We start from the raw sequence: 21,193 nt of genomic DNA on the forward strand, positions 1-21,193 counted from the left end.
TCTCTCTCTCTCTCTATAAGAACGGAGCAGCCCATGCAGTGGCCTTCCATGGAACCAAGGGCATCCGAGACGCTTGGGGTTTCCAGGTTTCCATCCACTCGACCATCCAAAACATGAGGAAGCCAGGACCACCTTTCTTCTTATTCTTGTGTGCTTGCCTTGCCCTCTTCATCTCTCAAACAAGTCCCTCCGCATCTGAAGCAATTCATGGTAAGTCTTCTCTTGAGACTAGCTATGCAAGTATGTTCAAATATCTCACTATCTGCACATAATTTTAGGCTTAAAAAAGTTCAGATGAAATATGCATGACTTCATGAATCCTAGTGCTTGGTTTCTCCAGAAAAAAAAGGGGGAAAAAGATATGTGCTTTCCCTCTCCACTGGGCGGAGGTTGGGTGTCTGTACTATCAACCATGGAAAGTATGACCTCTAGCCTTTGGCACAAGCGAATGGCGCTTCCACCATTATTTGGAATAAAGAAATCCATACAACCTTGCATAAGGACTATTTAATTCTTATACAAAGTGATTGGCCGCACTCACCTGCACCATATGTACGTAACCTGGTTTCCGCACGGGTTCCAAGAAGGGGTATCCGGCTCGTGACAATATTCCACCTGTATTCTATGAATTTCTCATATATATTTAATAAGAAGACAATATCTAATATAAAAAACACATTCTTGGAAAAATAAAAAATTTTAGACTCATTGTTTAATGGAAAATTTGATTGGACATCTCACACGCCATCAATTTGTGGCAGATTGCGTTGCCATCACATGATTTTCTCAGGCTAGTGTTGTATTTACCTTAGCTAGTTTGCATCACTCACCTTGATGACGAGGAGGAGGTCTTAGGTCTATTTCAGGACGGTGGGATTCGCAGTGTTATTTTCTTAAAATATTTGATTACATATATTCTCAGCTAATGATGCATAGGGCATGCTGCCGCAAATTACTGGACTATCTAATGATCATCAGATCCATTATGTTCGCGACATATATATATGATGTGAGGCATTAAAATGGAAAATTAAAAAGTAAAAAAAGTAAAGAAAGCTTTTATTGCAAAATTTTCATGCATCATGTACTTGGAAGGAGATCTCTAATAGTTATATTGATGAACCTATCAGCCCATTTATTCCTACTAGCATATTCCTTTAATAGCAAAATAGATAAAATAATAAAAATCATAATTTCAAATAAGGAATATAATATTAAATAAAATAACAAATGATGTTAAATAAATTGAAAATAAAATTAAAAATGGGAATAGACGTTGGAGGCGAATAAAATTATTGAGATAGAGATAGAGGAAAATTAACTTTGCTAGATAAAAAGACAAGTTAGTTAGCATAGAGAATAGAAAGGAAAAAAAAATGAGTTGCTCAAAAGATTCTATCTTCACGTGGAATTTAAAATCTTGATAAAGAATTGATATAAATTATTTGCTTGTCTTCCTTTCCAAAACAAATGATTATATTATACATTATAATATTGATAATTATATTATATTTTTTAAAAAAAAGATAATAAACATGGGGGCAAGAGGGAGATGGAAGAGAGATAAAGGAAAAATAATTAATGTATGCGAAAATTCTTCAAAATGACATTGTTTCCGCTGCCAATCCTCTGAGTCTTTCCTCCAACTGCATCCAAAATGATACTTCTCCCTTGGATATCCAACCAAGGTTATAAAAGGATAGATCCTGGACTTCTCCACACAAAAGGAGCTGGACATGGGCTCCATGAGATTGGACTAAGCACACTCTCGGAACAAGAGCAAGATGGGTTGGGGTCGCAGAAGCAATTTGAATCAAGGTTTGTGGTTGCAGGCAAGACCTAGAGCCATGCTTGACTTCAACAAGTTACAAGAAACTAGCTCATTAAAACATATATGAGCAAGCAGTGGCTGACGACATAGCTTATGGCACATAGATGCAATTTGAGATTTCATTACCAACTATTTTGTTCAGGATAGAAGAGACATCCTTACATCAAAAAAACAAAAAAACAATTCAAGTTACATGGTATTTAACAATAAAAAGATCTATCAAATGATGGTAACCTTACTTCTCAGGCAAAACAATGGTCACTGGCATTGTCATTCTCATTGAATGTGTACATCAAACCATATACATTTTGTCTTTTAGTGCAAACTTTAATGGAGCAAACTTATGGATTTGATCTATTATGTGTTAGAAGTGAAGGATTTAAATGAAAATTGGGCAGAGCGTAAAGATGGAAAAGAGCAATCACCAATAGATGTCAACTCTGACAACATTCAGGTTAATCAAAGTATAGGGAGCTTGATAACAAGCTATGACATCTCTCATGCAATTATGCAGAAAAACAGCCATGTTATAATGGTGAGAAATTTATGATTCAGCTATTCTGTGTTTCTCTTCTTCTTTCTGCAACCGAGTACTAATTCTTCTTTTCATCATTTATGCTTCTAGGTCAATTGGACAGAAGGTGCAGGTTCTCTTTTGATCGACGGCAAGGCCTATGTTCTCGGGCAATGTCAATGGCACTTACCTTCCGAGCACAAACTTCTTGGAGAAAGGTGTTGCCCTAAATCTCAGTATTTTATATTTTTGAACCCAAGACCTAAATCTCGACAAACATCTAGTTACTTGTCAGTGAGACTTAGGATGATGAATCTCAAAAAAAAAAAGAATGGTGCCTGCAGATACCCGCTGGAATTACATATGGTCCACAGAAGTTCAGATGGAGACATAGCAGTTATCAGTATTATGTACCAGTTTGGCCCACCAGATCCTTTCCTCTTTAAGGTTTGATTCCACAAAGAACTTCCTTCCTGCTTCCATCTCTTTCTCCAACTAATATATATGGTTTTATCTTATTGACTCAGCTGATGAAGTTTGTAGCAATACTGGTGACAAATGATGTGGTGCCTGCGGGACTTGTACCACCACCAGTGATAGAGATTGGAGCCCCTTATTATAGATACATGGGCTCTCTAACCACTCCACCTTGCACTGAAGGTGTCATATGGAGCCTAATTCAGGAGGTATGACCTCATAACCAAACTTACATGGCTTGTCTCTTCGTCAATGTTTCGATCTTATGAATCATTTTATCATGGATTAGGCGAGATTTGTCTCGAAAGGGCAAGTGCGCAAGCTAAGGAGCGCTTTACACAGGGTAAGATGACTAGTTGGTTGATCAAGAAATGTATGGTTTACTGAATGGATAATTCAAGGACTTAAAATTAATTGTTTGATATTTGTAAGCGATCTATTATGTGAATTTGATCCCAACAAAGAGTGTTTGACATGAGTGATTTGTGATATATCATGTAGGAAAATAATGCGAGGCCGATCCAACCGATCAATGGGCGCGCAATTTTTCTCTATAAGCCATGGGCTCAGGAAGAACATATGAAATATTTAGATAGGGAAAACTTATGCCGCAAATCTAGTTTCTTGAAGTGGCTGCTCTGCCACAGTAATCACAAATAATTTATGCAGCTTTATGATTGAGGTTACATGCTTGAAGAAACTAGTTGCAGTTTGTGGTTTGCTTCAGTATTTGCATTTATAATGCCCTTCAGTGCATTTCAAGGATCGTGTGCTTGCATGCATGTATATGTGTTGTAACCTTTTTTTTTTTTTTGCTTTCTTTTGAAAAAATATATGTTGTAACTATGGGTATTGCAAACTCTTAATGTCTGCGAGAGCCTCATTGTGCAAGGTAAGTTGTATATACTCTGCTGTTGATTATGGTTTAAATATTGCATTTCTCCAATTTTGTGCCATTGAGGGAAGCTAATACCGAAACAATACAAAAGCAAGAAACAGGAAATGATGGTTGGAAAAGGATCGTAATGCCAGGAAAAGGAAACGTAATTACAAATAACTAAAATATTTCGAAAAATACGTAGAAAAATGCATGAAAACCAAAAAGAGAACACCCAGGAATTTGTTTTAAGTGGATTAATGATGAATTTTCAAGTTGGCATCAATTAGGTGATACACCTATATTTAAAATTTTTCTCATCCCTTTTCTCCCTTGTTTCCAACATAGTGTTTAAAGCTTTAAGTAGGGGGGTGGAGTAAATGATGTGGGACTGCATATGCATTCCATTTACATGGAAAATATGCTGGAATCTCCAAGATTTAAATAGCAACAAGAGGTAACGACAATTTTTTGCAACTTTTTTCAATGACCATAAGTTAGGAATCTAATTTTTTTAAAAGTTTGTACGTTCAGTCCTTGTTTTTTTTTTTCTACAAGTTTCCCAAAAGAATCCCTGGAAACTTATATTTGAGTAGAAGTGGTTTTCTCGGTAGTTATGTATGAATTTGTTCTGCTAGGTCAAAGTCAGAATTGTCTAGAAGATACTAATTGCAGTGGCATCGTGCCCTTAGAATTTCATCTTATCAGTTTTAGTGATTTGGAATCCGTTAATAACACTTGGAAAAAACCAGCCAATATCATGCTCGGGCGCATTTAGAACGTTGGACAAAGATCACTAAATAAATGGATGGGAGGATATCAAATTAACAGATCTACTTTGTGCAGCAAGGACATGCAAAATATCGAATTGATTATCCCCGAAATCACTTTTCTTGTGCATGACAAAACAAAGATTGAGCAAATGATTCAAAGAAATGTTCATTTTTAGGCCTACTTGACTACTTATTAGATCTATAAGGAGGAATCGTGCATATTTCACCCATTTGAACAAGTTTTTGTTTTCATTAAACGTGGGGTCAGATGTTTTTTGTTGACATCTTCAGCAAGGCATTGTGAGCAGATTAGTGATGTCTTCGTCTCAATGTAGCTGCTTTCTTCAACATAAATAATGTATTTTAATACCCATCAAAATTAACTAATGCTATATATATAGGAGTTGAAGAAACCGAAAGGTCTCCTCAGAATTTAACTTGGTCTCTACATTCTTCCTACAAGCACGTGATAGTTACAGGCTGTTTTTCTCCTTGTATCCCATATTCCTTTTTTGTTTTTGTTTCTTTTTATATATATATTTGCCCTTTTCTGGTTTATATGCACAGCTACCGCTTGAATATATAACTAGTGAATTACCCCTCTGTGCTGCAGAACTATGTTACAACTAAACACATACAAATCATAGTATCCATGAATCTGCACTACAAGAAAAAGAAGCTTTGGCGATGCTTTTTATGGTCTTTACCGATGCTTATAAGTGTCGGTAATTTTATTTCCGACGTTTTTAAAAATATCGCCAAAGCGTTGTCTATATTTGAGTGGAGAACTAAATTGCCGACGCTCTAAATTGCCAACGCTTTTCAAAAGCATCGGCAAAAATAGAGGCTTTGCCGATGTTTTAAAGCATCGGCAATACTTATTCTAACGACACTTTAAATCATCGTTATAATTATTTTTAAAAAAATAAAAAATCTAATTATTTTTTTGTAAGAAAAAAATATGTAGAGATAGATTAACAAGAATCCGTTCTGCTTTTGATTCTGCTTTACTGATTCTTTTTTACTCTGATTCTTGTAATAGCAAAAGATAGATAAAAATAAAAATAAAAATAGAAAAGAAATAATGCAGGAACAACAACAAATACTCAATTTATTGATTTTCTTTAACAAATTATAATAGGAATAATATAGGAAGCATAGTTACAAGTTACAAATTAAAAATTATAGTAAAAATAGAAGCATCCCTCAGCCTTCATCTTCATCTTCATCTTCATCATTATTTTGGTCTTCATCTTCTTCCTTTTCGAATCCATCAAATGCTAGCTCCTTGAAAACCCAGCTGCCAACAAGATCGAAAATAAATTAAAACCCAAAAAGGCAACAAGAAAAGCTCAGCTCATTTCCAAAAGCTAAGAGCGAAGAATATAAATACTATATATTATTAATTTTATATTTTAAAATATAATATTATTTTATATTTTTATTTTAATTATGTTTTTTAATTAGGATCTAGGTTTGAATTTGAATTTAAACTTGAACTCGAGTATGGCTCGGTTGATTTTCAAAATCGAATAAAGTCAATCTCGAGTATTGTTTTTTTTTTTTAATTGAGCCGAGTTGGGACTTGGACATTAAAATTTGATCGATTTTGAATCAAATTTTGAGTTTAAATATTTTAAATTAAGTTGAACTCGAGTTTTTAGCTGTACAGCTTGTTGCACCTCCGAATCAGACTTTTAACCGAGAATGTGATTCATTACTTGTCAAGCACACTGATACTTTTTTTCAAAATGTTGATCGAAAGATTTTTTAAATTCAGATGGGAAACTGCATACGACACCTACCCTGGCGGTCCCTTACATCAGCCTCTGCCTGTTAGAGATAATACTGAATCTCTGCCACAATCATCTCTGAAAGATAACAGGCGGTACAAAAACATACCTGGCCTTCAATGTATTGCATTAATATAGATGTGCTGTACATGGTTTATGGATAGAAAACAAGCTTTACAAGGAAAAATAATAAGGGTGTTAGGCTGTACAAAACTGTCATATGTAATCGTGTGAGATCAGCTATAATTAGGAAAGTATTGGCTGAATTAGCTGGAGGATCCGGAGAATCATCTGGAGATGATTGTGGCAGAGATTCGGCTTAAATTAGGGAAGTATTGACTGCAGAATTAGCTAGAGGATCCGGAGAATCATCTGGAGATGATTGTGGCAGAGATTCAATATTATCTCTAACACCCTCCCACAAACTGAGGGGCGGAGAGACATACAGTTTGGACCGAAGCTGAAGAAAACGAGTAGTTGTGTGACCCTTAGTGAAGATTTCTGCTAGTTGTTCAGTGGTGTTGATATAGCGAAGAACAAGATCACCAATAGTCACCTTCTCTCGAACATAATGATAATCTGTCTCAATATGTTTTGTTCGAGCATGGAACACAGGGTTGGAAGCTAGAGCAAGAGCACTCGAATTATCACACCACAAAACTGGAGGAGAGGAAAGAGTAACATTAAGGTTACGAAGCACCATGCGTAGCCAGTATAATTCAGAAGTAGTAATGGCCATAGATCGATATTCAGCCTCAGTGCTGGATTTAGATACTTTTTCGAGGACCAGAAAACAAGATTGTCCCCCAAAAAGATGCCATAGCCACTAGTTGATCTGCAATCATCAGGATCCCCAGCCCAGTCCGAGTCACAAAACCCTTGAAGATGAAGAGAACTGGGCTTGTAGTGAAGGCCATGATGTGAAGTATGTTTGAGATAGCGAAGGACTCGCTTTGCTGCAATCCAATGAGCTGTCATTGGTGCATGCATATGCTGGCAGAGTTGATTCACAGAATAGGCTATCTCTGGATGTGTGAAAGTAACATACTGAAGAGCTCCCACTGCATGTCTGTATTCATAAGGATCATCAAGAACATTACCATCAAACTTAGACAATTTAGAGCCAGAGACACAAGGAGCATTGTAAGGTTTTACTCCACTAAGATTAAGTCTGTCGAGTAAATCATGTATGTATTTGGCCTGTGACAACTGAAGACCAGTAGCATCCCAAGTTGCTTCGACACCCAAAAAATATGATAACAGACCAAGATCCTTCATTGCAAACTCTAGCTTAAGCTTATCAATAAAGAAATGAATGGCTGCCTCAACATTACCAGTAATTATTATGTCATCAACGTAAACTAGAATGAAAACAGTTGTATCACCAGACTTGTAAGTAAAGAGGGATTGATCTGCTTGTGAACAAACAAACCCAAGATCAGTAAGTGCTGAGCAAAGGCGTTGAAACCAAGCCCGTGGGGCTTGTTTCAAACCATAAATTGATCGATGAAGTCTGCACACCCAATCTGGATGAGTGGAGTCAATAAAACCCTTTGGTTGTTCCATATATACTTCTTCACTTAGAAAACTATGTAGAAAAGCATTAGAAACATCCAATTGTCGTACATGCCAGTGTTGAGAAACAGCAAGAGCTAGAACAATACGAATTGTAGCAGGCTTGACCATGGGACTAAAGGTCTCATGATAATCTATGCCATCTTGTTGATCAAAGCCTTTTGCAACTAATCTGGCCTTAAATCTTTCTATGCTTCCATCAGGCTTCTGTTTGATCTTGAAAATCCATTTATTTCGAACAACATTGTGACTAGTGGGACGAGGACATAGGGACCATATTCAGACTCCATAGCTCGACACCAATCAGGGTTGGTAGCAGCTTGGTTATAGGTTTGAGGTTCAGGTGGAAGTTGGACAGTGAGTAGGGCTCTTAGAGGGTATCGTGTGGAGTAGTAGGTATGGTAATTAGTGAAGGATTTTGGTTTGAGATTGCCAGTTCGAGATCGAGTGACGATTTGATGTTGGGGAGGATGATGTGGTTCTGTGAGTGTAATAGGCCTAGGTAAATCAATAATGGGTGAGGTTGGTGTATTTAGTGAATGTGATGGAGAATTAGTATTATCAGGTCCAGGTATAGGCTCAGATTGTGAGGAAGTTGGTGAGTTGGGTTGATTGGTACAAGTCGTAGGCTCAGTTGGTGGATTGGTGTTGGCGGATAGAGGTGGTATGATATCTGGTAGAAGAGGTATAGGAAATGTACCTGAATGAGTTAACTGCGTGGCATGATGAGTATCTTTAGGAGGTTGAGTTGATGTAGGAGACACATGTGTGTTGGACTCACGAGCAGGGAAGCAATTCTCATCAAATATGACACTGCGAGAGATGTACACTTTGCGAGATTGAAGATCATAGCACCTGTAACCCTTTTATTGAGAGCAGTAACCAACAAAGACACAAGGGATGCTACGATAAGAAAGTTTATTTGGCATGTATGGTCTGAGAAGAGGGAAACACTTACATCCAAATACTCTTAGAGGACGATAATCTGGATGACATTTGAACAGTTTGAAATAAGGTGTTTCGTGATTAAGGGTGACAGAAGGAAGTCTATTTATAAGATAGACTATAGTGAGGAATGAATCAACCCAAAAGGATTTTGATAAACCTGATTCAACAAGAAGTGTTAAGCCAGTATCGATGATATGTCTATGTTTACGCTCAGCTATGCCATTTTGCTGAGACATATGAGGACAAGTTAGACGATGGTGAATTCCATGATTTGCAAGAAAATCTTTAAATTGATTAGACAAGTATTCACCACTGTTGTCACTTTGGAATTGTTTAATGGTACTCGAGAATTGATTTTCAACAAGGGTCTTGAATTTGACAAAACAGAAAAACACATCAGCTTTATTGAATAAAGGATACAACCAACAAAATCTACTGTAATCGTCTATGAATATTACATAGTATTTGCATCCACTAAGAGATAGGACAGGAGATGTCCATACATCAGAGTGGATTAATTCCAAAGGAGTAGTAAACTTTCCTATTGAATCTGGAAAGGGGAGTTGATGATGTTTTCCTAATTGGCATGAAGCGCAGACATGATTTGAGATAGAGACATTTTGAACTGGAAGATGCTGGAATTGAAAGATTTTATTGAGATTGGAAGAGGAGGGATGACCAAGTCGCTTGTGCCGCATTGCTCGTGAAGTGTTAACTCCAAAAAGAGCAGTGAGACATTTAGCTTTATTCTGAGAGATTTGTTGTTGATGAAGAGGGTAGAGTCCATGTTTACTGTGTCCCACCAGCAGAACAACCCCCGTCTGTATGTCCTTAATTTCATAGCCACGATTAGAAAACTCAATCAGGACATTATTATCAGCACAAAATTTATAGATTGAAATCAAATTTGTAGAGGCATCTGGACAGTGAGCAATGTCTTTAAGGATGAAGGTTTTATGTGGTGTGTGAATGGATGTTGAGCCAATGTGTTTAATAGGCAAGACAGAGGTATTACCTACACCACCGATTGATGTATTACCTTTTGGAGCCTGAGGATATTCAAGATTTGCAATATTTGATGTAACATGGGTGTTAGCACCTGTTTCCATATACCACTGATCATTTTGATGAGCAAAATGGGCTCTGGGAGCATTGTTCTGTGTAGCGAGGGAGGCAAGTTCCTGTGGTGGATGTCTTCCTTGGAAGGCATAGTCAAATCGCTTGTAGCAGTCCAATGCCTTGTGATTAAGTTTCCCACAAATTTGACAAGCACACTGTTTACACTGGCAGCAAGGAGTTGTAGGTGCAGAGAGGGGTATGTTACCTGGTCCAAGGTTATTGCTCGACCAAAGTTAGGTTTTGGTGCTGCGAGTGGTGGAAATCGTGGCCTGCGTGGAGCTGTTGGAGTACTAGGCCTGTTTGAATAGAATGCAACAGGACCAGTTTCAGGAGTAATTGTCTGTTTACTGAGCTAATCAAGCATCATCTCATAATTAAGTAATTCTGAATGGAAATCAGTGAAACTCATAGCCTGGTGCCGCAGAGAGAATGTCAGAAGAGTAATAAATCCAGCAAAGTGAGGATTCAGGCCATTTGTGACATATGAGATAATATCATCATCTGAGACTGGCTGTCCCACAGCCGAGAGTTGATCTACAAAGAGCTTAGCCCGGGTCAGATACTCATAACAGCGGAGGTTACCTTGCTGTAGAGTCTGCAATTGCTTCTTGAGGTGAGTGATTCTGGATCGAGATTGGGAAGCAAATCTTGTAGTGCTTGATTCCCGGCTGATTGTGAAGTATTCAATCTATACATAGAAGAGAGCAGTGATGGTGCTAGAGTAGACAGTAAGAAGGTAAGTAGAGTTTGATCCAGTTTATACCATTTGGCATATTCTGGATTGATAGTACCAGCAATCTTTGCAGCATCATTAACAAATTGCACAGGTGCTGGTTTTGATCCATCAATGATGCCAATAAGATCATGGCTTCGAAGTAGTGGCAGGAACATAGCCACCCAGCCAAGGTAGTCATCAGGGCCAGACAATTTCACATTCAAAGTAGGTAGATTAGGTTGTTGAGAGGAAGTAGCATCAGAGTGCGCCATAGGAACGTTAATGGCAAAACTTGATGTTTGCAAGGCTCTGATACCATGAAAGATAACAGGCGGTACAAAAACATACCAGGCCTTCAATGTATTGCATTAATATAGATGTGCTGTACATGGTTTATGTATAGAAAACAAGCTTTACAAGGAAAAATAATAAGGGTGTTAGGCTGTACAAAACTGTCATATGTAATCGTGTGAGATCAGCTATAATTAGAAAAGTATTGGCTGAATTAGCTGGAGGATCCGGAGAATCATCTGGAGATGATTGTGGCAGAGATTTAGCTATAATTAGGAAAGTATTGGCTGCAGAATTAGCTGGAGGATCCGGAGAATCATCTGGAGATGATTGTGGCAGAGATTCAGCTTAAATTAGGGAAGTATTGACTGCAGAATTAGCTAGAGGATCCGGAGAATCATCTGGAGATAATTGTGGCAGAGATTCAGTATTATCTCTAACACTGCCTATCCGTACATCATCAGTTAGAAGAAAACTCTGCTCCCAAACTGCCATTTTGAAATATTACCAAAGAAGATGAGGGCGATCTTTGAATAATGGAAACCAGCTTCCGTCGCTAGTTTGAAACGGCTCCCACGTTCCCATTCAATGTATTCCTTGCTCTCTTTTTTTTTGCTACAAATTCCTTGCTTTTTTGACTAGTCCTACTGCATGCTTATAAAATGCTCTCTTAGCTCTCTCTGTATGCCGTGTCTGGGATCCCCCACCAGAAGAAGACCAACTCTTTTGGCTCTCTTTCAAAAGGAATTCTTCTTAAAAAAATAGAAAAATACTTGCCTTTTGGCTTGTCAGAAATGAAGAAAGCCGAAGCTCTCATCTTCTTGCCTTCCATCCTCCTTGTTCTCCTTCTGTCTTGGAGTCCCGTAGTTGTATCTCAAGAAGTTGGTAACGAGAGTTGGAACCCTTATCTATGAAAACAGAGACTTATAAATGGTTTTTGACAGCTTTAATCGGTTCTCTGTGGTTGGTGCAGAGGAGGAGGAGTTCAGCTATGAGGAAGGAAGCCCCAATGGGCCGGATCACTGGGGAGAGATACACAAGGAGTGGGCTGCGTGTAACAATGGAGACATGCAGTCGCCAATTGATCTGACCCATGAGAGGGTGAAGATTTTCCCTGGATTGGGGAGACTAAAGAGGAGCTACAAGGCCTCAAACGCAACGCTTAAGAATCGCGGCCATGACATAATGGTACAGCCTTTTACTTGCTTGCAAGTTGCAACCATTTATATCACCATGATAAAATTTCCATTTTCCTACTTTGAGCTTGTTTATTTTCTTAATATTCCAATGGAAAGGAATTCAACAATGGAACGAGCAATAAGATGGCTCTATGATATTTCTAAAAAAAAAATAAAGAGCATATATGTTTGGGGCTCCTTCATAGAAATCATGAAGTTGAGCTTGTGCTTTTTCAGATAAAGATTCTTTTGTACGTACCAGTTTAGTAGCTTACTAGTTTAAACTATTTTTTTTATTTTGTGTTTTACTTTTGACAAAAATATTGTGTTGCTTGGATGTAGTTGAAATGGGCGGAAGGAGGAGGGTGGATTCGCATCAATGGAACAGAGTACCAGCTTATGCAATGCCATTGGCACTCTCCGTCGGAACACAGCATTAATGGCAAGAGGTCTCTCTCTCTCGCACTTAAACCTCATATCCAACCTCCCTGTTTTTTGGTTTAAAAAGAGATGATCGAATTGTGCGAAAGGATCGTTGTTAGAGCTTCTGCCCTGTAGTAAGAAAACAGAAACGATTATATTTCATTATACCAAAACCGAGATGACTTCATACTATAGTTTATAGTATTTCATTTCTTTATCCATAAAAACTTCTGCTACTTTATATAAACTCAAATTTGCTGCCTTTATAATACATTATGTTGGCTTCAAGAACAAAAGCATGGAAAATTTCTTTCTTAGAAAAGAATATCAGAAATCAAAACATCAACTAAAATTATATCTCGAACACATTAGAACATAACTAAATCCATGCTCTCATTTACGAAGCAATTAACAGAGTACTTTTCTCATGCTAATTGCAAAGAGGGAATACGTGTTATCCGTTTGCAGATTTGACCTTGAGATTCACATGGTTCACCAAAGCTCTGACCAAAAAAATGCTGTCGTGGGCATCATGTATAAAATTGGACGGCCAGACACATTTCTTTCAGAAGTATTCCTTCTTTTCAACTTCATCTACAGTTAGTGGTATCCCTTCACATAAAAAAAAAAAAGCTTAAAGCTTACTCTCTTGCTTTTTCACAGCTAATGGAACACATTAAAGAAATTGCTGACGCCGAAGAAAAGGAGACAAACGTAGGCATGGTCGATCCAAGGGACATAAAGATAGGAAGTAGGAAGTATTATAGATACATGGGATCTCTGACAACCCCACCTTGCACTCAAGGTGTTGTATGGACTATTACTAAGAAGGTAATTAATCTGCTTAAATCTGTTAACATACAAATTCTTGATATTCCACTTCTCATGAAATATAATTGTAGTTCTGAACAATTTATTGTGAGTTATAGGTCAGAACTGTTTCAAGAGAACAAGTGAGGTTGCTAAGGGAGGCTGTGCACGATGTAAGTTACCCTGATTCTTCATATAATAGCTATTAATGTTAATTAGCTGAAGCTTTATACAGGTTGGATTTTAGTATTTCTATCTACAACAGTTATATCTGGGATTAATTGTAACTCAAGTGAATGCGTTATGTTGCCTTTAGCTAGTTTGAGGGAGGGCAAGTAAGTTTATCCCTCGTTTCTGGCAACTAAACATGCTATGATGATTCCTAGATAAGGGATTACTCTCTGCCTAATCATGAATACAAATTATAATAAGTGGAAAAACATAATGAAAACCAGAACATTAATTTTGGAATGAATATCATTATAAATGGGTTATGTATAATACATAATAAGAGTGGCAGTCCTCCTCCAAAGATAATCCCCTGGGACTGGTGCCAACCAACTGAGCTAACAACTATTGGCATCTAAACCTCTTCTTACGATAAATATCAAGCATTTTCAATAGTTATCTGCTATCTTTGCTTGCAATCTAGTTTACTTGTTTTGGGGATACAGGCATATGAATTTTATAGTTTGAAGATCATCGTTCATTTGGTATTTTCTCATTATTATTTGCAACATTTGTTTTAATAGCAGACATTAGTTCTCTCTTTTTGATACACCTTGAGAGGCAAAATTGGTGTGACGAGCATATGAGAAACATTGTCTTGCCTAATTTGTGATTTAAGATGGTGTCTCACATACTTCACCGAGTTTATTTGTAGAATTTTTTGCATGAATATACTCCTAAATATTGAATTTTGCATGAATACCCTCTCAAAGTTGATATTCGCATGAATATTCTCGTAAGATATTTGTTTTGCTATTATATCCTTTTCTTATTCTTGCTTTTTCATATGTGCCCACCCCATCTAACGTCATTAAAAAATTAACGGTTTCAAATTAAAATGATTAAAATATCTTTAATGGGTAGATGTGCAAAAAGAAACATTTATAACACGATCGCGATGGGAGACAAAAATATAATTTCAATTTTTTTATTTTTAGTTAAAATAAATATGGTTTTTATTAACGGTATTAGAAGAACCGTTATATTAGAGGCATTTGTGTAAAAATAATATTTTATGAGGATATAGAAGTAAATATAAATTTTAAAAAGGTATTCACTCAAATTTAAATTTTTAGAAGGATATTCATGCAAAAAAAACCTTATTTTTATCTTGTGTGTAATGTTGGTTCTTTTGTTTATTACTATTCACTTTTGTAGCCATTTGATACATATGTAGAATGACATTAGATTTGATGGATAAATAGAGCAAACAGTATTTTGAATTAGGCTGCATGATTTATTTGGAATAAAATATGTGTCATTTTTCCTTTCTCATTCTTAGACTTCTGCCCTTGCATATATTTATCATTTTCTCCCATGTTCAGAATGCAGAGAACAATGCGAGGCCAATCCAACCAATCAATGAACGCGAGATCCAGTTTTATACTCCAAAGATTGATGAAAGGGATCAACGTTTTCCGCATTAATCAAATGATCTAGTGAATGCCCCATTTGTTTCTCTAATGTCTTGTATGTCTTTTAGCTAGTTGCTAATAAATAAAGTTATTCATTTTGAGAGAAGATAATATTAATTTGTTATTTACTATTTAACCTCATGGGAAGAGGTAAAGTTGTTTGAAGAAAGAATACCCTTGAAGTTCATGTGAATTATCAAATAAACAATATGATGTCTTCTATGTCATTGCAAAAATTATCCTCTAAATGTTCGTTTGTTTTGGATTATCTCAGATTACGGAGTTATCTAATGATTCCTTAGAATTATTTTTCTGAAAAAAAAATGATTGTAGAGAAAAATAAATTTTATCATATTTGATTAGTGAAAAATTATATTCAGAAATAGCATAGGAAAAATATTACTATATTTGATTAGATATTATTTTATATAAGGATATTGTTAAATTTTCAACAATACCATTGAGCAAAAAATTTAAAAAATAATATTTTTTTCTTAGTCCATTTATTGGCTATGTATAGCCTACTTATATAAATACCGCCAATATTGGCTATTTTGAATATTAAAATATATCTACACAAATTAATAAATACTTTTAAATTAATATACATATACTAAAAATAAATTAATTATTAATAAACACTATATTATATTATTGATAATTAATAAATATTTTTAAATTTAGTAATAGTTTGTATTTACTAATAAACGAATTATTATTTGTAAAAATTATTAATCAATATATATATTAGTATGATATTAGTGAGGGCATTTCTATCAAGAAATGATATTTTTAGATTATCTCCACGTAGTAGTCCAATATGAAAAAATAAAAATAGTATTTGTTTTACCTTTTTTTTTCAAAAAAATAAACACAGAATCCATTATTTATTTTACCATCTACCTTATCTATTTTTCATACCAAATATAATAATTTAATATAAAATTTATTTTTTATACTGGATTATTTTCAACAAAATGGTTCTTAGAGAGTAAAACATGGCAATTAAGTGAAAAGTACCTCCTTGACCCCTCTTTTTTGTGTGTGTGTAACGGCGTCTCACAACACTCGGCCGTAAGTATGCCCAGAGCGATCACAACACAAAACAAGATCTAGTGCTTGCGGCATGTGATCAGAGATCCTCCATAAGATAGGCCTGGAGTGATATGCTGCAAAGGCTTGGCCCCTTCTTTTAACATCCTGAAGCTAAAAGGATAAAGCTACGACGAAGCAGACCTCGGAGCCGACGACAAGGACGTGGGCGGAGGTAGCAGCTTAAGGAAAAGGTATGACTTCGGGGAGGAAAGGAGAGCAACTTGTGGGCCGGGTGCGACCTGCACCCTAGGTTACCCACCGGCTGACGAAGGTGGAGGTGGCTCGTTTGAGCCAACACTTCTCGTCGGTCGTCGAGCTCCCGGAGGAGCCCATCGAGGCTGCCTGCCGGGAGTGGGAGGGACTAGCTCTGATCGGTCAGAGCCTCGGCCGGCGGGTGCTGGTCGAGTGGGTGGCCAAGGATGTGGCTGCCCGGTTGAAGAAAACAGGGGAGGTGGTGGCGGTTACCCTCATCGAAGACCACTTTGCGCTGCGGTTCCGGTCGCCCGAGGTCCAGGACCGTGCCCTGTTGGAGGGGCCCTGGGTGGTGGCGGGGCAACTCTTAGCCATGGAGTCGTGGACTCCGGACTTCCTACCTAGGGAGTTCTCAGTAAAGACCGTAGTGGTCTGGCTCCGGCTACCTGGGCTTTCCCCTGAGTACTGGTCGACCTCGACCATTCTTGAAATTGCAGCCAAGGTAGGGCGGCCTATGGCCGTGGACGGAGTCACAGAGGAGCGGCGAGCCATAGGATTTGCTCGGGTCAAGGTGGTGATTGACGCCTCCGAACCCCTCCTCCCAGGAATCTGGATCCTCGGGAGGACGAAGGCTCTTTGGCAGCCCTTTGTCTTCGAGAGTATCTCGGATCTCTGTATTCGATGTGGAAGAATCGGGCATCTCAAGCCAGCGTGCCGGTTCAGGGCTCCCGCGCCGATCGGAGGGAGTACACTGGGGGAGGGGGTTACCGGACCGATCTACGGCCCGTGGTTGGTGACATCCCACGCCCGACAGCCACGGGAGAAAGGGTCGCCGCAGCTAGGAAAGGCGACCGAGTCCTTAGCTGGGTCGCCCCCTTCTCGGCCCTCCTCGCCGGTTGCTCCTCCCAGCCCTCCGGTGTCCCCGCCGGACTTAGAAGGCTGGCAAAAGCCTACCAAGGTGGCCCGTCGCCGCTCCCTGTCGGTGGTGGTGGGGGCCCCGAACTCCGGTAGGCAAGACGAGGGCTTCCGAGTCGACACGGCCGGTGACGCGCTCGTGGGTCGTGGTGACTCGATGCCCGTGGTGGGTATGACCAGGCCGCCTGGGGTGCGGGCTGGCTAGTCGGAATGGGCCGGGCCGAGCGCTAGGTCGGTGGGCCAGCCCGCGGATCAGTCCAAGAAGCGGCCCAGAAACTCTGGGCTGCTACTCGATGTGGGCCGTTCTCTGGGCCGGGGTCGGACGGGCCATAGTGGTGGCTCAGCCGGGCCAGTGACTCACGGGGCACGAGCGCCCCACGTGGTTTGTGCGGTGAACTGTGCAACGGGTTCCCAGGCCCGTCACACGATGGTCAGCGCGTGGCCCAAATTGGCTGGGCCACATGCGGAGGTTTTTGGGAAGGCCCCTGTGGGCAGGGGCCTTCCACTGTTCATGGCCCAATTGGGCCCTACGGGGCCTGCCTTTGGGTTTGATCCGCTGTCCGAGTCTGTGGGCCTAGTGCTTGTGGTTTCCAGTTTAGAGCCCAGGCCTCGGGGGCGGATCCGCCTTCCGAGATCCTTACTGCTCTAGGCCCTCTAGAGGTGGATGTGGGGCAGAGGGATGGTGCCTCGAGCGGGCCCACTCTAGGCGACGCGACTAGGACTAGTGAGGTCCTAGCCTGTGTAGACTGCCCTATGAGTGATTTTCTGGTGGGGCGGGACACGCCTGCACTTGTGGTGCCGGTGGTAGGTGACTCGAGTGGTTATGAGGGGGCTGCTAGCAGGTCCGCGGATCACTCAACGGTCGTACAACGGGTGAAGGCGGCTGTGTTGCGAGTCGTGTCCAGGGCTAGTGTGGATGAGGGTTAGCAGGACGATTCTTATCCCAAGGTGGCGATGGACCCTACGACCCAGAGGGTTGACGTGCCTATGGCCGACCTCTCGGACTTTCCTATGAGGATTCTTGCATGGAATTGTAGGGGGCGGCAAAACCGGCTTTCATGTCATCCTTTAGGAGGTTAGTTCAGATCCATAGTCCAGAGATCTGCCTACTTTATGAAACACGACTATCCGGTAGAGGACTCTGTCGTGTATTACGGCAGTTTGAGGTTGACTGGGAGTCATATGTAGTAGAATCCCAGGGGCTGTCCGAGGGTATTGTGGCTTTGTGGAAGCGGGGTGTAGCTACAGTTGACGTATTCCACAACTACTCCCAACAGGTCCTTATGATTATCTCGGAACCCAATGCAGCACCGTGGGTTTTGAGTGGAGTGTATGCTAGTACTGATTATCGGACCAGGAGGATCTTGTGGGATGAGCTCACCCACTTAATCGCTCAGGATCTTCCGACTACGATGGTGGGTGATTTCAATTGCATCTTGGAGGGGAGTGAGAAATGAGGAGGTAGGATTTTCACTAACACCGTGGATAGGTGGGAGTTCCGCGATTTCCTCTCACGTAACGGCCTGGTAGATCTGGATTTCTCCGGTCCGTGGTTCACTTGGTGTAATAACCAGTCCGGATGAGCCAGGGTGTGGGAGCAGCTTGATAGGGCTGTTGCCTCCACCGACTGGCTCACCAGATTCTCCTCCTACAGGGTTAGTCATCTACCCCGGATTGCTTCGGATCATTGTCTATTGCTGGTCTCGACGGCATCGGGCTCTAGTCACCAGAACCCCTTTCGCTTTGAGAAGGTTTGGCTGTCTTTTCCTCAATCCTGGGACATTGTCCGAGGAGCTTGGAGTTTGCCGGTTTGTGGTGATGCCATGCAAAGGGTTTCACGCAAATTGGAGTTGACTAAGCGACGGCTACGTCATTGGAACCATGAGGTAGTGGGTGATATCTTAAGAAAGTTGGAGGATGTGGAGGCCGCGATTGCTGACCTCCAAATAAGAGAAGATCAGGTGGGTGCACTCCCCGAGGCCGACATGGTCGGCCTCCGGAGACTTGTCGCCACTCACCATTCGATCCTGTGTCAACATGAGATCTTCTGGAGATAAAAATCCAGAATTCAGTGGGGCAGAGAGAGTGACTGGAACACTAGTTTCTTTCATCGATCTATGGTCATCAGGAGGCAGAGAAAAATGATTCGATTCTTGCGGGATGAGCGGGGCCATCGGGTGGACGGAGGATAGTGGGTTTGACGCCGTCGGCTAGCTCCCGAGGGTTGATTCTCAAATTGGTGCTGCTGAGAATGCATTGTTGGTTCGACCGGTGACGGAGGGGGAGGTGCGAGAGGCGATCTGGGCACTAGGTGAGGATAGGGCTCCTGGTCTAAATGGCTTCCCACCTTTCTTCTTCCGAAGATACTGGGGCATTGTCCGGATTGCGGTGGTGGAAGCGGTCTTGTGTTTTTTCAATCGGGCAGGAATGCCTGATGATTGGAAGGCCACGTTTGTTACGCTAATACCTAAGATCAGGACGCGGCGAAGCCGAGCCACTTTAGGCCGATCAGTTTGTGCACAACTTTATACAAAGTTGTGGCAAGAATACTGATGGATCATATGAAGCCCTTCCTCTTTGGCATTATCTATCCGGAGCAAGGTGCTTTTGTGTGAGGTAAGAGCATCTCCGATAATGTCATGGTGGCCCAAGAGATGATATGGGATCTTCGACGGGCCTCGAAGCGGCAAAGCCTGATAGCTGTCAAGCTAGATATGGAACGAGCTTACGACAGAATCAAATGGAGTTTTCTTAAGCTAGCTTTGGAGAGTCTGGGTTTCCATAAGACCTGGATTGGTTGGGTTCTAGGGTGTGTCCGAGGACCGAGGTTTTCTATCTTAGTCAACGGCTCTCCGTCTCCATTTTTCTGATCTACTAGGGGGCTTCGACAGGGATGCCCGTTATCCCCATACATGTTCATCATTTGTTCTGATGTCTTATCTCGGTCATTACGGGCTGCGTGCGCTGCCGGAGAGCTGGTGGCTTACGTCCCAGCTTCAGGGGCCCAGCCGATAGCACATTTACCTTTTGTCGATAACTGCCTCCTCCTACGTCGGGCCCGCGTAGCGGATGCTCAGACTATCCGGAGGGTCTTAGCCGCCTACTGCACTGCATCAGGTCAGAGAGTGAATGCCTAGAAATCCGCCATCTTCTTCAGTCCGAGTACATCACCCGAGGTTCGACGAGGGATTTGGAGGATTCTGGAGATACTCGAGCGGGACGGGATTTGGACCTATCTGGGTGTTCCGATCTCAGGTTGGAAATTGCAAGTATCTGAGTGTCAGGTTGGCATAGACAATGTTTCTCTTGAGTCATGATCTTTGTGATTGTCATAACAATACTATCCATTGCTATTCATTCTTTTTGATGATGACAAAAAGGGGGAGAAAGTATAAGAGAGAAACTAGAAGCAAATTCTATAGGAAAGATAATTCTATAAACAAAGACCGTATAAGGAAGAAAATATAAAAGGTATATATTGTATACTTACGGAGGAGACATGTATTATACACTAAAGGGGGAGACATTTAACAAAGAGCAAATCTGAATCTGGCACATAATCATAAAGATTTTTCTTGCCTCGATACATGACTTGAAACTCTTGCTTTAACACAAACTTTTAAAAATTTTGTTTTAATAAAATACAAGAGTAAGGGGGAGCAAAGCTAAAAACTCATTTAGCATCCATTTGGATAGGATAGGGGGAGCTCTTGGTTCATTTATACAAACTCTAAATAAGACTATTTTGAAACTCTTGAACCAAAAATACTTTATGAATATTAAATCTAACTTTTCATATGAATATCAATTTGCTTACACTCAATGTTTTGTAATCATCAAAAAGGGGGAGATTGAGGATGATAATGTTATTTTGATGATTAACACAACTATTGAGGTCATATCAAATTAGAAATGCAAATTAACTCGATACATCATTGATAAATGGCACACCCTTGATACACTCATGATACATTAGGACTATATGGTCAAAACCACTCTCAAGAATTGATAAACGAGATAAAAT

General features: G+C 40.2%; 2 protein-coding genes across 3 annotated transcripts; both read left to right on the forward strand.

The window, feature by feature from the left end:
- LOC120104434 (alpha carbonic anhydrase 7-like) lies at window positions 1-3,739 on the forward strand. 2 transcript variants are annotated; one of them, XM_039115599.1, is made up of 7 exons: window positions 1-210; window positions 2,200-2,366; window positions 2,457-2,563; window positions 2,690-2,792; window positions 2,873-3,031; window positions 3,112-3,165; window positions 3,324-3,739. In XM_039115599.1, the coding sequence occupies exons 1-7, from the start codon at window positions 114-116 to the stop codon at window positions 3,480-3,482; spliced, it is 846 nt and encodes a 281-aa protein (XP_038971527.1). In that variant the 5' UTR covers window positions 1-113; the 3' UTR covers window positions 3,483-3,739. The 2 variants fall into 2 exon arrangements, with proteins under 2 accessions (XP_038971527.1, XP_038971530.1); XM_039115602.1 differs by having other exon boundaries at window positions 2,203-2,366.
- A 7,775-nt stretch (window positions 3,740-11,514) lies between these two features.
- On the forward strand, window positions 11,515-15,215 carry LOC103722257 (alpha carbonic anhydrase 7-like). Its single transcript, XM_008812738.4, has 6 exons — window positions 11,515-12,101; window positions 12,434-12,540; window positions 12,983-13,085; window positions 13,178-13,345; window positions 13,444-13,497; window positions 14,878-15,215. The coding sequence occupies exons 1-6, from the start codon at window positions 11,844-11,846 to the stop codon at window positions 14,977-14,979; spliced, it is 792 nt and encodes a 263-aa protein (XP_008810960.3). The 5' UTR covers window positions 11,515-11,843; the 3' UTR covers window positions 14,980-15,215.
- Window positions 15,216-21,193: the final 5,978 nt, after the last annotated feature.

This window comes from Phoenix dactylifera, chromosome 2, assembly GCF_009389715.1.
Source record: "Phoenix dactylifera cultivar Barhee BC4 chromosome 2, palm_55x_up_171113_PBpolish2nd_filt_p, whole genome shotgun sequence".
NCBI classification, from domain to species: Eukaryota; Viridiplantae; Streptophyta; class Magnoliopsida; order Arecales; family Arecaceae; genus Phoenix; species Phoenix dactylifera.

Coding starts and splice junctions, on each gene's coding strand:
- LOC103722257 (XM_008812738.4), top strand. CDS start 11,844: ATGGTTTTTGACAGCTTTAATCGGTTCTCTGTGGTTGGTGCAGAGGAG. Junction 12,541..12,982: donor CACAGCATTAATGGCAAGAG/GTCTCTCTCTCT, acceptor ATCCGTTTGCAG/ATTTGACCTTGAGATTCACA. Junction 13,346..13,443: donor TATGGACTATTACTAAGAAG/GTAATTAATCTG, acceptor TGTGAGTTATAG/GTCAGAACTGTTTCAAGAGA.
- LOC120104434 (XM_039115599.1), top strand. CDS start 114: ATGAGGAAGCCAGGACCACCTTTCTTCTTATTCTTGTGTGCTTGCCTT. Junction 2,793..2,872: donor CAGATCCTTTCCTCTTTAAG/GTTTGATTCCAC, acceptor TTATTGACTCAG/CTGATGAAGTTTGTAGCAAT. Junction 3,166..3,323: donor TAAGGAGCGCTTTACACAGG/GTAAGATGACTA, acceptor TATATCATGTAG/GAAAATAATGCGAGGCCGAT.